Genomic DNA, 16,573 nt, shown 5'->3' on the forward strand with positions numbered 1-16,573 from the left:
TTATTTTGAGAAAATGCCTACCAAATACCCAGGGCCAAATAACCATACTGCGTCTGTCAGTCATTCTTTCAAGAAAAATGACAGTCCATTAGAGAAAGAAGAGGTGGCTCGTTTCACCCACAACTCAGGCAATTACACAGTGCTTTTCCACAAAATAAATGTCTTTCCATCACTTTGCAGCAGAAATGCTAGTTTGTCACACTATATATTTAAAAGGTGCCTACTTGAGATTCAAGAGTTAGTAAAAACTAATGATTATTATTGTTTCATCAAGGCTATCTTTAAGTGAAACTGGCACTTTTGAGGGTTTTTCACTGCAAGTGCATGGCAGTCAAGAATGCCATGACTGCTTATAGAATTTGGTGTCACTGCCCTGATTTGTACTAAAGCGCCAAACGTTTTACCCACTGTAAACTTTGCATTACCAGTACAAATACAGTGAAAATGGTAAATAAGATCTTATTATTATTATAAAAATAGTTTTGATCTTTCGGACTTCCCAAAAGGGTCTCAGGGACCTCCAGGAGTCCATAGACCACAACTGGAGCACCCCTGCACTTCAAGGGCACTGACATAAGGAATAGTAGTCATCATTAAACATGTTATTACTCACAGCACTAAGACTAAAAAGGGAGCAAGTATCTTCTGAAATGGTATATGATCCATAACATAGATATAGGACAACTATAAAAAGGAAAGATGATGAGGAGAACAGAGGCAAAAGGAATATTAACTGTTTTCAGTAATCATTTTGGTGGTCGTAGCACAAGTATCATCATCCTCAGACTGCTGTGTGTGTTCATTCAGGAAAAGCAAATGAGTAAAAGTGGATATTCTAATTGTAGGTCTCCCTGTGTGTTTGAAAACCAGAACTCTTGGTGTGGAAGAAAGGAGACACAACTGTAATATAGAAGAGATTAATTTTTTATTTGTATATACATAAACTTTGTGCTTCTATAAATATGAACGTTACATAGAAACATTTGTACTTCCACCAAAAAGACCTGATATAGTGATGAACTCCTAACTCCCGCTTACGGTCTTAGTGACATTTCCCACTAAAATAATCCAGGGCTTTCTAAAACAATAGTTGATTTCAGGTCTGAGCGGGAAACATACAGAATAAACCTGGAACATTTTGGCATGCAGATAACAAAGAAATGATCAAAAGACTTGTGTCAAAAGGACTCAGGAGCCACTTGAAGAAGTTTCCATGCACCTAGGATGATATGATTGAACTCGTGGCTAAAAACCACCAGGAGTTAAAATCCATCAAATACATTTAAATCCTTGAGTTCATAAGGATACAAGAAATAAAATAAAAAGTAGAACCTAATTGTCCACCTTTGGGTAATAGTAGGAAACAAATTCAGTAACTTGAAAATTAAAAAAGTAAAAGAACTAAAACACTGATCCTTTCTTTCCACTGTATCACTGGGCAACCCACCAGTAAATGAAGAGAAATGTCTCTTTACAGAAGCAATAAAGCATATAAACAAAGAAGGACTGGTAGAATTCAAGTGAATTCAAGGGCCTAGGCAATGAGCACCAAAGGTGAATGCACCGTAAAAAGAGACACAATTGGACAGTTTGGGCCTCATGGTAAAAAACACACCTCCACCTACAGACTCATCAAAGAAATTAAACCTGTCTATCCAACCTCTGCATCCATTTGCCAACTTGCAAGAAATGCAGAGGACAGAAGGACATGCTAAACTGCACCAGATGCATGCAATTGGTAAAATCCAAACTATGGAAAACTTTGTAGGTTAAATGTCTTAGGCTTTTCAACGTATTAGTCATAAGGGGGGCAAAGGGGATGGAGGATAAATAGTAAAGTATGAGACATAAAAGACAACTAAGCTGGGGCACCTGGGTGGCTCAGTCGGTTAAGTGTCTGACTTCATCTCAGGTCATGATCTCCCAATTCATGGGTTCGAACCCCGTATCAGACTCTGAACTGACAGCTCAGAGCCTGGAGCCTGCTTCAGATTCTGTGTCTACCTCTCAATCTCGCTCTCTCTCTCTCTCTCTCTGCCCCTCCCCTGCTTGTGCTCTCTCTCTCTCAAAAATAAATAAACATTTTTTAAAAATATTTAAGGAGCACCTAGGTGGCTCAGTCGGTTAAGTGTCTGACTTCAGCTAAGGTCATGATCTCATGGTTCCTGATTCCTGGGTTTGAGCCCTGCATCAGGCTCTGTGCTGACAGCATAGAGCCTGAAGCCTGCTTCAGATTCTGTGTCTCCCTCCCTCTCTGCCCTTTCCCTGCTCACACTCTGTTTCTCCCTCTCTCTCAAAAATAAATAAACATTAAAAAAAATTTAAAAAGTGATTAACAGAATGCAATTACTTTTTTCTAAAGTTTATTTATTTTGAGAGAGAAAGAGAGAGAGCACAAGCAGGGGAGGAGCACAGAGAGGGAGAAAGAATCCCAAGGAAGCTCTGCACTGTCAGCACAGAGCCCAATGCAGGGCTCAATCTCATGAACCGTGAGATCATGACCCAAGCCGAAATCAAGAGCCTGACACTTAACTGACTGAGCCACCCAGGCCTCCCAGAATATAATTACTTTTGAGAGGAGGGGGAGGGGATTGATTGGCCTATGGCACAGGGAGACTCCTGCCCTGACTGGTAAAGTTCTATTTCTTGACCTTAAATAATTCATTAAATTCTACATTTTGTATGGTTATCTGTTCCTCAGTTTTATTTTACAATAAAAAAGGTCATAAAAAACGGTGAAAAGGAAACAGTGCCTCTGAGCATTTGTCTTCTGGAGACAGTGGAGAGTGCAGTTGGAAACAGGAAGACATGAGGATAACTCACAAGGTTAGAGCTGGACCATAGGAGGTATGCAGGTTGGGGCTGGTGGGAGTCAGCTTTGGTGGGAATTTCTGTACACTATCCTTGGAAATGGGGACTAATGGCACAGGCAAGGAGGAGGAAGAAGGGCAGACGAGTGAGAGATGATCTCAGAAAACAGAACTCTAGAATCAAGTCAGGACTCCTCCAAGGACTCATGGAAGTAGCTCCGGAACATGGACCTCATGAGAGTCCTTTACTTAGTCACTTGGACTCAAGTCATTCGGTACTATTTCAGCCTCCAGGGCAAGAAGCTCTGATTGGGACCTTAGTGTGGCTATGGTGAGGGAACTGCTCTTGAGACCTGCAGGAATAGTGATCAAAGTCTCAGGAGGGACTCCACCCTCCCATTCCAGAGACTCGGCACCCAGCGCCACCCAGCCAAAGCCACCCTCACACCCTATCCCCAAGACCTCTCCCTCTGGCCAAAGCACAGGGACAACAATTGGCCACCCAAAGACAAGGAAGAAGACATTACCTCATCACCAGACAACTGCGTCTCCACATACCCTGGAATGAGAGGAAACAAATAGAATGCCTCTAGTTAGGACCAAATGTTGTGATTATCCTGACAGATAGGGACGAACTGAAATATCAATACTCCAGCTCTGTTGACCCCCTGAAATGTTTCTGGATTCAGAAAAGACTATCATGGTGACCTCTGAGAAGTACAATCAGCTTTCCCTGCCTCACATCTTTGAAGTTAGGGGAAGTGGGAGAAGCCACAGGGCAGGTGACAGGGGACTCCTGAGAGGCTCATTACCTTTCTGAGCCCTGAGGCAGATGACAGTCCCCACCAGAAGGAAGATCAGCCCAAGCAGGAAGGCTGCAATTCCACTTAGCATCTTTCTCCAAGAATATGCAGACTGAGCTCCTATGGGAAACAGGTCTGAAAATTAGTAAAAAGCTCCCAATGTTTGGCGTGCCTTCCTGAAATCTCAGAGTCCATTCTGGACACCAGATCAAATGCTATCTAGAGAAGAAGTACATTTAGATATGGTTCTTTGAAACCAAGGTTTGCACCCATGGAGTTCCTGTTACTGAATTTTGCAGCCCGTAAGAATGCCCCCTAAAATACTAAAACAAATTATTAGAGTATACTCGTTCCCAAAGTTTGAAATAAGTGATGAGGTGATTAGACCTCCTTATTTCTTGGCAGATACAAGGATAGATATCTGTCGTGTCTTCTCCCACCCTAACCCAAGGACCCGAATTCCATGACCCCTCAGATCAGGGGAAAGAAGAATGACTATCGGGACCAAGATGAATGCAGAGATAATGCAGGCCATGTGCTGAGTCAGCATCAACCTGAGTCAGGCCCAGAGAGTACAAGAAGCTGATTCTTACTCCACTCCACAGAAATAGGGCTCAGCAGGCTGGAATGATTAACAAGGCAGGTGTAGACATCTCCAAGTTCAGGAGTCATTTCCAGCATCACCATTGTCTGAAAGGTCCAGTCTCCATTCCTGATAAGGCCAGTGGACATGACCCCTACTCTCTCCTGCTGCCCATTCCGGAACCACATGATCTTGATGTCCCCTGGATAGAAACCTGTCACAGAGCAAAGCAGCAGATTGTGGTGTTGCAGGGATGGGGTCCTCTCTGGATACACCGCCACCTCTGGTTGCACTGGGAAGAGAGAAAAACATGAGACATTGTGAAGGAAAACCACTAAGCCAGGACAAGGTTTCCTTGAGAGACAATCTCTTCCCCTAATCTTCTCACATCACCCAGGTGGAAACTGGAAATGTGGGGAAATCTCTGCCCCCAAGATTCAGAAACTGGGTATGTCAATGCCCCAAGGATGAGTTAGGCCTTATCAGAGACTCCCACAATTACCCCCTTTATTTGAGAGCCCACTAGTCCTTAAAGTCTTTGAGAATTTGGGGGGTCTGGGACCAAGACCACAGTGACCTGACCTGTGAGGATAATTAATGAATCACAACTAGGGACAGAACATATACAGACTCCCCTGCTTACAAGCCATTTATCCTGAAGCAAGAAATTGCCCATCATGAGGAAGTAAAGCCCATGGTCACGTTCACATGTAGGAGATTCCTGAACCTCACAAGACCTCACCTTCCACCTCACCTTTTCTCCCCACAGTGAAGGGTGCACCCAGCTTGTAGTTATGTCTGCAGAGTGCATCCACAGAAGCTTTACTCCTCTCCAATATATCCGGCCGATTGTTCCACAGCTCAGCATCAGGCTTCCCCAGCTCTGTCAATGCCACAAACATTCCCACATCGCTGTCGAAACGTGCATACTCTTCCAAGTTAAAAATGAATCTCACCACAAACTGCACCTTCTCTGTCCCATTGGTGAAGTAACAGTCAGCCTTTGCCTGAATCACAAAATCTTCTGGAAATCCAAAAAAAAAAAAAAAAAAAATAGACAACAAACCAACCCTCACTTTTAGGAACCCATACGTGGTAAATTATGCCAGAACACATGGATTTGAGAGGAGGCTTTTGACCTCAGTAAATAGGTCAAAGTGGCCTCTTCTCCCCTGGGCCACATCTGGTTCCTTTTAGCAAAGAGACATCCATGGTGGAAAGCAGTCTGAGATCCATCCTACAGGGCCAGCCAAACGGAAGATGTGTAATCCCAAAAAGGCAAGCCGAAAAGAGAGTCCCAAGAGACATAAACATTCATTCCACAAACATTTATTGACCATTTGTGTTTTGCTGACACTGTGCTTGGTTTCTCCAAGCCAAGCTTTCAGAAGCCCAAGACTTTAACCCCCTTTGTTATCAAGTCAGAAAGATCCATCCCCATGTGGAGTAATTCAACAGCACTCTTGCCCATGGCAGGTTCATTCAATACATTCCCTCTGGAGCAGAGTGAAGGAGTGATGGAGGTGGGCAAAGAAATTCAGACTCGGTACACGTTTGATGTGAAATTAACCCCTTCCACTTTTCACTCACTATGGGTTTTCTCCAAGAATTTCCTTTTGGACCTTTCCCCTTGCACTTTTACTTAGACTTCACCCCTCTGTTGGCTCTAATAAGGTAATGATTTAATTACCTTTGTTGGTGTTAAGTAAAATAATACTAATCCATGGCTCAAAGATTAATATTGCTATCAGTATCGTTGGCACTATACCTACCATACCAGTAGCTACAACAACATGGTGATAGAAAATATACAATTAGGTTAAGCGTCTTTGGGGATTTTTACATGAAATACTGCCATTAAAGGTGGAATAAAAAAATCTAATTCCATGGTCCGTTACAATTTTCTACTTTCAGAGCACCTTACTGATATCGATAGTGATTAGCTTGAGCTACATATTGTTTCATACACTGTCTACTCTGCTATTCTTCAATGTAATTTCACATTCAAAAATTATGTAATCTGTCCTCACAGGTAAGAAAAAGGATCATTCTTATTTGTTGAACACACAGTGTGCTATGGTCTGAGTGTTTGTGCCCCTGCCCCCAAATTCTTATGTTGATATCCTGACCCCCAAAGGTGGTATTATCAGTAGGAGGTGCCTTTGGGAGGTGTTTGGGTCATAACAGTGGAGCCCTCTCTCATGAATAGGATCAGCCCTTATAACGGAGGCTTCAGAGAGATCTCAAGCCCCTTCTACCACATGAGAACACAGAGATAAGGTGCCAGCTATGAACCAGGAAGAGAGTCTTCATCAGAACACAGCCATACTGGGGCATCTGGGTGGCTCAGTCGAGAAGTGTCTGACTTCAGCTCAGGTCATGATCTCATGGTTTGTGAGTTCGAGTCCCTCATCAGGCTCTGTGCTGGCAGCTCAGAGCCTGGAGCTTGTTTCGGATTCTGTCTCCCTCTCTCTCTGCCCCTCTCCTGGTCACCTCTCTCTCTCTCTCTCAAAATAAGTAAGCAAAAAATTAAAAATAAATAATAAATAAATAAATAAATAAGTACACAGCCATATTGACACCTGATCTTAGACTCGCCAGACTTCAGAACTCTGAGAAATAAATTTCTGTTGTTTATAAGTCACCCAGGCTGTGGTATTTTGTTGCAGTCACCAGAATGGATTAAGACACTTCGTAGATTTGAAGATTTGAACATTTTTAAACAACCAATTGGTAAATGGCCCTGGGTTATGTTCCCGTTGGCTTGAATTCTAGTTCTATATCTGATAGTTTTACATAGAACCACTTACCCTCCCTGACCTGCTTTCCTTTGATAACGACACTGAAGGAGAGCTCAAAAGCATAGTGTTAAGACAGAAAAGAAACAGAATGTGATTTAATGCACAATGACATTTATTAAGATTTTTAAATACACGTGAAAAACAATGCTAAATATTCTTAAAGGCCACCCCATAGTTAAAGACATGTTAGAATGGCTCTCTAAGGAAAGGAGGGTGTGAAAATGGAGACAAGGGAAGAGGAGAGAGTCCTTGCACAGACAAATGATAACAAAGTGCTGTGAACTCTTTGGGTAAGATTAATGCAATTATGTGCACTTGAGAACAACAATTTAAAAAAAGGAAATTCAAATGGGTTAATAATGCAGGTTGGCCAGAAGAAACAGCATGAGTTAAGGCTTGAAGGATAGTAGTTACTGATCTCGAGTTGTAAATTTGCTCTCATTTCTCAGCTCCTCCTCTGCGAGCTACTGAGTGGAGCTTAAGGACGGCAGAATCCTTCCTGGGCCAGCCATACTCATCTCTTAGTAGCTAAGGTCAGCTCCAACCTCCAATGCTCTTCCTTCTTACAGTTTAAATCAGAAAAAGAAAATAATTTTTTAGTCAGATTTGTGTCAGATTTAAGATCTGCACTGACTTTTTCTTCATCTGTGTTGTTAAATGGACATTATGGCTCAGAGAGGTTTCTATTCTTGAAGAACAAAGATCTTCCACCCACCGCACCCTCCCAGGTTGGTTCCTCTTTTGTAGTTAATGAAACTGACATTCAGACAGGTTCTGTGTTTAGCACATCACATCCCGTTTTCTGCTGATAAATATGTCTTCAGGGTGCAATATTGCCTCATGTTTGTATAGCCTATCTCCTCAGCTAGAAAAATAACAGCAATAAATACATGTACTTAGTAGCCTGGGGACAGTCTGAGGATAATGCATTCAACTTCTCTTATTTCTCAAAACTGGGGTTAATAAATGCCAAAAGAAGAAACTTTGTTTCCAATTTCTTTTGTCCACGTGTATCTCGATTGGATAAATATAAAAACAGTCACAATCATCAGAGCAAACTCAGGTCTAAACAACTGGCAACTATTTTCAGACTGCCTCCAGTTTATACAGTTCTTGAGACAGACATTGACACAATAAGGGCCCTAAGCAAGACAAAATGTTTCCCTTCTTCCTGTTACCCTACTCCTTGAATCTGCGGCTCTGGTACAGGAAGTCCCTTTTCCCACATTGTGTGTGGTAAAGAGAGAGCCTTATTTTTCTTCCAAAGGAAAGAACACTTTGAAGCCAGAAGCCAATTCTAGTCTGGTCTGCAGCCTGGACCCACAGGGAAAGGCATTCCTCCCCCATGCCAATTCTTGCATGCACACCTGGAAAAAAAAAATTGCTCTGTTCTTACCTGGAGAGTCTCTGCCTTGAGTCATGGAGGAATCCAGCCTGATTACACTCACTTGCAGAACCACCATCCAGGAAACCCACCCAGAACGCATTCTGGAAGGAAAAACTAAGTGAGACAGTAAAATCATCAACTTCTTCAGAATGGGGCATACCCCCCACAAAACTCAGTCAAAAAATATTTATTAAGAGTATGAATACTTTCCTGCCTACCTCAGGATTGGAAACTCTTCACACTGATAACCAATTACGATAGAAGAGTTTTGCATCATCGGATGCTAGGTAGACTACTTCCATAAAGTTGTGTTATACCACTCAAGAATCGGTTACCTGCTTAATCACTGACAGTAGTTTAAGCTATGTGGAAAATGGGCTGTGAAAAAAAAACTTTTTTAAATAGTGTATATAATATGTGATCCTAGAAGAACTACACAGATTGTTTATTATGCATTCTGCTATCTTCTAACCAATGAGTCTCTTCCTCCTGTGGTGTGGTTGACGTTGTCAATGGAGTGTGCAAATAAAGCAGAAAGTAGACAGCATTCTGAAGCATTTGCCCTAAGAGGAGTTAATGAAGTGATTATCAGAGAAGAAACAGAAGACATTGAGAATCACCTGGAGAGTATGATTTCTCATAAACCAAGAGAGGGCCACAAAAAGTAAAATGAAGAGAGGATTCTTAAAAGAATAAAAAGGTGCAAAAAATGTTCCAGAAGATAAAATAGAAGAAACATTATTGTGTTATATAATTAGTGGAGCACCAATAACCTCCATTGGGACATAGAGTGTTAAGGGTAGAAGCTATATTTCAAAAGAGTAAAGAGCAAATTGGAAATGAAGGCAGCAGATATAAACAGTCCTTCAAGAGTGTTGGAAGTGAGCGACACCTGGATGGCTCAGTCAGTTAAGTGTCTGACACTTGGTTTTGGCTCAGGTCATGATCTCACTGTGAGCTCGAGTCCCGCACCCTCAGCACGGAGGGTGCTGAGGAGAATCCCAGCCCCTTGGGAGAATCCCAAGTAGGGATTCTTTCTTTCTCTCTCTCTCTCTCTCTCTCTCTCCTTCTCACTCTCTCTTCCCCTTCCCAGCTCTCTCTCTGTCTTTCAAGATAAATAAATAAACTTAAAAAAAAAGTGTTGGAAATGAAAACAAGGGAAAGGATGGGACTCAAACTTGAGCAAAAAGCCACACTACAGGAAAGTTATGTATAAGAAAGACCTTAACAGCTAAATGGGTGATGGGTGTTAAGGAGGGCACTTATTGGCGTGTCTGGGTGGCTCAGTCAGTTAAGCATCTGACTTCAGGTCAGGTCATGACTTCACAGTTCATGAGTTCGATCCCCACATCAGGCTCTCTGCTGACAGTTCAGAGCCTGGAGCCTGCTTCGGATTCTGTGTCTCCCTCTCTCTCTGCCCCTCTTCTGCTCATGCTCTGTCTGTCTCTCTCCAAAATAAATAAGCATTAAAAATTTTTTTAAAAAAAGGAAGGCACTTATTGTGATAAGCACTGGGTGTTCTATGTAAGTAATGACCCACTGAATTCTACTCCTGAAACTAATATTACCCTGTATAATAACTAACTAGAATTTAAATAAAACTGGGACACCTGGATGGCTCAGTCGGTTGGGCTGCTGACTGCAGCTCAGGTAATGATCTCGCAGTCTGCGAGTTCAAGCCCCGCGTCAGGCTCTGTGCTGAGAGCTCAGAGCCGGGAGCCTGCTTCCAATTCTGTGTCTCCCTCTCTCTCTGCCCCTTCCCTGCTTGTTCTCTACCTCTCTCTCCCTCTCTCTCTCTCTCAAAAACACAAACATTAAAAGATTTTTTTAACTTGAAACAGAAAAAAAAAAGACCTTAACAAGTTTCTAAGTTAAGTGGAAGTTATCTGTATATGAGAGAGAAGAAAAGAGAAACTACCCCCCAAATTCTTAATGGAATCCAAAGAAAAAGATTGTCAGACTTGGTAATAAAAAGGAATACTTGTTCAGAGACTGGAATGAAGATAGGGAGATTAGAAGTGAGAAAGAGGGGAACGAGGAAGTTCCAGTTGTATGGCTTCAATGGACTCAGTTTAGGACAAGGCAAAATCTTCTGCTAAAAAGGAGTTGGAAGAAAATCTATTTGACAGCTAAGGAGAGAAGGCTGCTTTTTAACCAAAATAGTCTGTAAGTACATTATAATTTATTTAGCACAGAGCCATCCATGTCTGATACTACGGGCCACGCAGCGATGACACAGCCATGTTCCTTATTCTCAAGAAATACATAACCTAAGCAGAGTGACAAGGAAACAGTCCACTGTAATGTCAGGAAGAATGAGATTAATTTGGTAATGTTTGGGTACGCAAAAGAGTAGATTTTAACTTAATCTAGAAAGAGTTCATGATAAAGTTAATATTTGATACAACAGACCTACCAAGCAGAGATTTTTTTGAATTTGAAATACCCAGTACTAATGGACAACAGAATGGAGACAAACAGTGAAACAAAAAGTTTTTCTGGAATTCATTTAAAATTTCTGATTATCTTCAATAAATAAATACATGCATAGTACTTCACTAAATGGGAAAAGATACAATTTTTTTTTATTCTTCGCTTCCCTAAGAGAATGCACATGTTCTGATGGGTGTGTAAAGTAGGATTATGATGGTCGTTAACCAGAACACCAAGGAATACTTGAGTTATGCCTTGCCAAGTACGCTGGGAGGCCCTCAGGAAATCTCTACCCATAAGTAGTAATAGCAAATTGTAAATCAAAGACTGACTCTATTATTAGCTGGTCAAATCTCTCATATACCCCAATAGAAGATTTTATGGTAAGCGTCTCTGAAGCATGAGACCCAAGCAAGGTCTAATGTTCCCTCTTATACACCACTTGTACCACTATCGAGCTGTAAACCCTGAAGGATTAAGAACTCCCAAGCATATGAGTAATAGTGTGGGTCCCAAAGGGACTCTGTTCACCGAAGGCAGAAATAGCATTCCGAAAAGAGGTGAAATGCAACTTTGTAAACTTTAAATACTGTGGCCCTGGAACTCTTAGTAAACATGCTCTGCCCTGGAATCTGACCAATCAGAATAATAATTCCGTCTCCTGGGAGATCATGACAGATCAAAAGATGGGGAGATGTGGAAGACATCACTAGTGTTCACCGACATCCTCTACTTCCTGGGCACATGGAAAACTATACTTCCTGATTTCCCGGGACTATGTGACCAGTTCTAGCCAATGGCTAGTGAACAAAAGGTTCTTGGTCAAAGAATTTAACTACCATTTTATGACTCTTCTTCCCTCACCAAGTCAACTAGGACAACCTTGTGCTGAAATGGTGGAATCTCGAATCAGAATATAAAAGCAGTCTAATTAGCTGAGTCATCATGAAGAGCAGAAGCCCTTAGAGAATCACCCAAAACCACAACAGATGCTACATGAATAAGAGATAACTTTTGCTTCATTAAGGCTCTGAAGGTTGTTATCACAGTCTAGCCTAGCTTAACCTAACTAATATAGGACAAGAACAAGAATGTTTACCTGCCCCCTCCATATCTCTCAGGTAGATTTGAATATTCATGAATTGGAAATCTGAGCCCAGCCCAAAACTGGTAGACTCCATATACAGAGCATATGACCCATGACATTGGGTACTTCTTCTAGAGGCAAATGGTTGCATTGCTCCCACCTGGGGGGCAAGTGTGGAGCTGAGTGAAAAAGTGGCAATCAGAAAGAGCTCAAGCCACTGAGTTTTAACTTCTTCCCTTCTTCCTACCTACACTTACCTTAATCTTTCCCATGTATTTTATCTCATATGGAAGTAGAGAAAAATGTTTCAACTTCAAGCTAAGTGAATGAGAACCTGACATGGAGATTATCCCAAGGAGCAAAAGCATGAGAGGGTGGAAGAGGCTTAAATCCAAGCCTGTTTACTCCTCCTCTGCAGGCAATAATGTGGCTGGGCTTCCTATTTTGATGTGTTTTTATTTTTGTTTTTGTTTTCAATTTGCACTAGATTCTATTGTAAACAGAATATTGTAAATATTTCTAAGGATTTTTGCATCAATAAGTAAATTCATCTATAGTTTTTATTTTGGTGCATTGTCATAGTTTAATGCTGATACTATACTTCACTAAAAGAACACATTTGCTGCAGTTGAAGCATTTAATTAGGATTAGAATTCTCTTTTTCTTTTTCTTTAAAGATATTATTACATTGGCCTATATATCTGGAACTCGTGCATTTCTTGGGGTAGCTCTTTGACAAGTTTTTTTCTGTTTCTTCATTGGAAACTACTCTATATGTGCATTCTACCTCTAAAGAGATTGGTCTGGGTATATTTTTCAAACTAATTATTCATTTAATCTAAGTTTTCAAGTTTATTTTTATAAAATTGAACAAAATAATTTCTTATGATTTTTTTCCTGTTCATGTATTAATTTTTTCCTTGTCATTTCTTATTTTCTCTACTTTTTTCTTGATTAGGTTTTTCAGTGGTTTATTTTATTGAAAAATTTTAAGCTTTTGAATTTATTCTGTTTTCCCATTTTCTAACTCTTCATTTCTGCTTTTATGTTTATTATCTGCTTCTGCTTTCGTGTGACTGATTGTGTTGTTCTTTTCACCAAGCCATGTGGTTTCATTCTTTCTTTTAATTGATCAAGGCCATAAATTCTCCACTGAGCACTGCCTTAGCTATATCTCAGAACTTTGAAGTCTGATTTTGAATTATAATTTTTCTAGAAATTTTTGGTTTTTTCTCTCTGATCAAGAAAAAGACAGTTTAACTTTCTATGTGGAGAAGTATTTATCTTTTCTGATTTTTTTTTTTTATAATTATCCAGCTTGTTCCATTAAGGTTAGAAGATAGTGTCTATAGCATTTCTACTTTTAGGAATTTATAGAGGCTTTTTGTGCTGTAATATGTAGTCCATTTTCATTTATGTTCTGCTGGAACTTGAAAAGATGTGTTCTCTATTTCTTATCAATAAAGTTTAATGTAGACCCATCAGATCTAATTTTATACTGTTGGAGCATCTTCTGTGATCGTCCTTATTTTTGTCCACTGAGAAAAGTAAATTAAAGTCACCTAACACTAGAACACTTCTGAATATTTTCCTTGTATCTCCCTTAATTTCAATCTTATTAGAGTTGCTGATGTGCTATTTGGAACTTGAATGTGTCCCTTATATATGCATTATGAATTTTACACTTTACATTATAAAGTGCCTTCTTGTCTCAGTTTTTTTCTGTTTGAATTTCATCTGTTTAATAATGGTATCACGACTTTTGCTCTGCTTCCTTTTTGTTTACATTCTCTTGTTATGCCTTCTCATAATTTTATTTTTTGAATAAATGAGTGGACCTTCTGAGTCACTCTATTTTAGGTGTTTTGGGTTTTTTGTTTGTTTGTTGTTTTTGTATATTGCAAACAGCAAAGTTTTTCTCTCAATCTAATCCAAAACTATTTTTATTTTATGTATCAGTATACTCATTTACAATTAATATAGCAAATAGATTCAGTGTAATTTGTGACCTGTAAGTAACACTATTTTCTGTTAAATATGCCGTTTATATGAGTATTTCTTTTAGAAAGTCTTTCATTATGTCTCATGTTTTTTGTTTTGTTTTGTTTTGTTTTGTTTTAGTTTATTTATCTATTTGGAGAGAAAGAGCATGAGCAGATGAGGGACAAAGAGAGAGAGAGATAGAGAGAATCCCAAGCAGGCTCCACACTGTCAGCACAGAGCCCGATGCAGGGCTCTATCTCATGACTGACCTGAGATCACAACTTGAGCCGATATCAAGAGTCAGACACTTAACTGACTGAGCCATTGTGCTCCTCATTGTGTCTCATGTTTCCTAAATTGCAGTTTTTCAAATACTACAGACAAGGCCATCAGTAAGCTTGTTCTATATCCTTACTCATTTTTCCATTTAATCTATAATTATTGAGAAATATGTTTCTTTTTGTCAGTTTATTCTTATAATTGTGTCTATATTTTCCGACACATTTTGTGGCATTTTTGCGAGGTGTACATTGACCCTGTTTTAGTATAATGTTCTAGTGACTTCTTGCTAGCATTATGCACTGATCGTCTTTGTCTCTACTAATGCCTTTGGTCTTAGACTATATTTTTAGATATCAAAGTGACCACATTGTCTTCTGTTAGTGTTAGTTTTGTGTATCTTATTGCATGTCTTGATTTTAACCCTTTCATGTCTTTAGGTTTTCTTTGTGATTAATGAGAAGAGCATATAACTGGATTTTGTGATCCCCTTTCCCACAGTTTCACTTTTTGCAGTTTCAGTGACTGCCCATAAGTCAATGATCCTCCCTCTGACATCAGGTCAGAAGGTCAACCTAATGCTAGGTCACAATGCCTACATCACTTGCCTCACTTCATCTCATCACATAGTCCTTTTATCATTTCACATCATCACAAGGTGAAGAAGGGTGAGTACAATACAATATTTTGAAGGAGACAATACAAAACTTTTATTACAGCATCTTGTTACATTTGTTCTATTTTATTGTTAATTTTTGTTGTTAATCTCTTACTATGCCTAATTTATAAATTAAACTTTACCAAGGTATGCATGCATAGGAAAAACAAACTATACATAGAGTTCAGTTGCTATCTGTGGTTTCAGGCATCCACTGGGGGGGTCTTAGAATGTATCCCCCTTAGATAAGGACAACTGTATTATTTACCCAATCTGAAAACCTTTTTCTTTTAACTCCATATTCAAACTGTTTACATTTACTGGGATTCTTAAATTATCTGAATTTGTTTCTACTATTATTGTGTTTTCTATTTTGTTATGTTCTTTCTCTGCTTCCTTTTTTTTCCTCCTTTCATCATTCATATTAAATTGATTACATTTTAAAGTATTCTCTAATTTCCTCCTACTGGCATAAGATTTTTAATCTAATTTTAATTTTAATTAATTTTAATCTAATTTTAATTTCCTCCTACTGGCTCCATTGGATAAGCATCCTACTTTGGCTTGGATCATGATCTTGTGGTTCTTGAGTTTGAGCCCCACATTGGGCTCTCTGTGGTCACCCTGTCAGCACAGAGCCAGCTTCAGATCCTCTTTTCCCCTCTCTCTCTGCCCCTCCCCTGCTCACATCATCTCTCCCAAAAAATAAAGAAAACATTTTTTTAAATAAAAATAAATAAAGAAGAATTTTAAATTCTAATTGTATTAGTTAAGAGTTACTCCTACTTTTTTGGGGCGCCTGGGTGGCGCAGTCGGTTAGGCGTCTGGCTTCAGCCAGGTCACGATCTCGCAGTCCGTGAGTTCGAGCCCCGCGTCGGGCTCTGGGTTGATGGCTCAGAGCCTGGAGCCTGTTTCCGATTCTGTGTCTCCCTCTCTCTCTGCCCCTCCCCCGTTCATGCTCTCTCTCTCTCTGTCCCAAAAATAAATAAACGTTGAAAAAAAAATTAAAAAAAAAAAAGAGTTACTCCTACATTTTTAACATGGCTACCTAAATTGGCAATATCCAAAGTTAATCTCTACCCTCCTTCCAAATAAGACAAAGGCTTTACAATGTTTTAATCTGCCTCATTCTCATGTTGTGATTGTTCCATCATTTTCTTACATTTAATAGTCATATCTGTTAGTGGTTTTTATAGTTATAGTCATTTTTCTTTCCTTATTCTGATTTACCAATATTTTTTTTAGTTTATTTATTTTGAGAGAGAGTAACCATGAGTGGGTGAGGGGCAGAGAGAGAGGGTGAGAGAGAATCCCAAGCAGACTCCACACTGTCAGCGCAGAGCCCAACATAGGGCTCAAACTCATGAATCATGAGATCATGATCTGAGCCGAGATCAAGAGTCAGACGCTTAACCAACTGAGCACCCAGGAACCCCTAATTTACCAATATTTTACACAGATGTTTTTCTGCTGTTGTTTTGTGTGTGTGTGTGTGTGTGTTTCTCATCTTTGTGTCCCAGTTCTTCTTGCTGAATTTAGAATCCTTCTTATGTAAGTGGTAATAAAAACAAATGACAATACCATATGATATCATTTTTTATCCATAAGATTGATGAAATCTAAAAAATTAACAACACTTGGGATACCTGGGTGGCTCAGTTGGTAAAGCACCAGACTCTTGGTTTCAGCTCAAGTCATGACCTCACAGTTTCATGAGTTCAAGCCCCACATCAGGCTCTACACTGATGG

General features: G+C 39.8%; 1 protein-coding gene across 3 annotated transcripts; it reads right to left on the reverse strand.

Moving 5' to 3' along the window:
* Window positions 1-2,681: 2,681 nt before the first annotated feature.
* On the reverse strand, window positions 2,682-8,573 carry LOC123608210 (HLA class II histocompatibility antigen, DO beta chain-like). 3 transcript variants are annotated; one of them, XM_045497851.1, is made up of 6 exons: window positions 8,394-8,573; window positions 4,951-5,220; window positions 4,207-4,410; window positions 3,623-3,733; window positions 3,338-3,369; window positions 2,682-3,163 (listed from the first exon to the last, which is right to left on the reverse strand). In XM_045497851.1, exons 1-6 carry the CDS (start codon window positions 8,518-8,520, stop codon window positions 3,137-3,139), a joined length of 771 nt encoding a protein of 256 aa, XP_045353807.1. In that variant the 5' UTR covers window positions 8,521-8,573; the 3' UTR covers window positions 2,682-3,136. The 3 variants fall into 3 exon arrangements, with proteins under 3 accessions (XP_045353807.1, XP_045353806.1, XP_045353805.1); XM_045497850.1 differs by having other exon boundaries at window positions 4,207-4,488; XM_045497849.1 differs by having other exon boundaries at window positions 4,207-4,488; window positions 4,939-5,220.
* Window positions 8,574-16,573: the final 8,000 nt, after the last annotated feature.

The sequence above is a fragment of the Leopardus geoffroyi genome, chromosome B2 (assembly GCF_018350155.1).
Source record: "Leopardus geoffroyi isolate Oge1 chromosome B2, O.geoffroyi_Oge1_pat1.0, whole genome shotgun sequence".
Lineage (NCBI taxonomy): Eukaryota > Metazoa > Chordata > Mammalia > Carnivora > Felidae > Leopardus > Leopardus geoffroyi.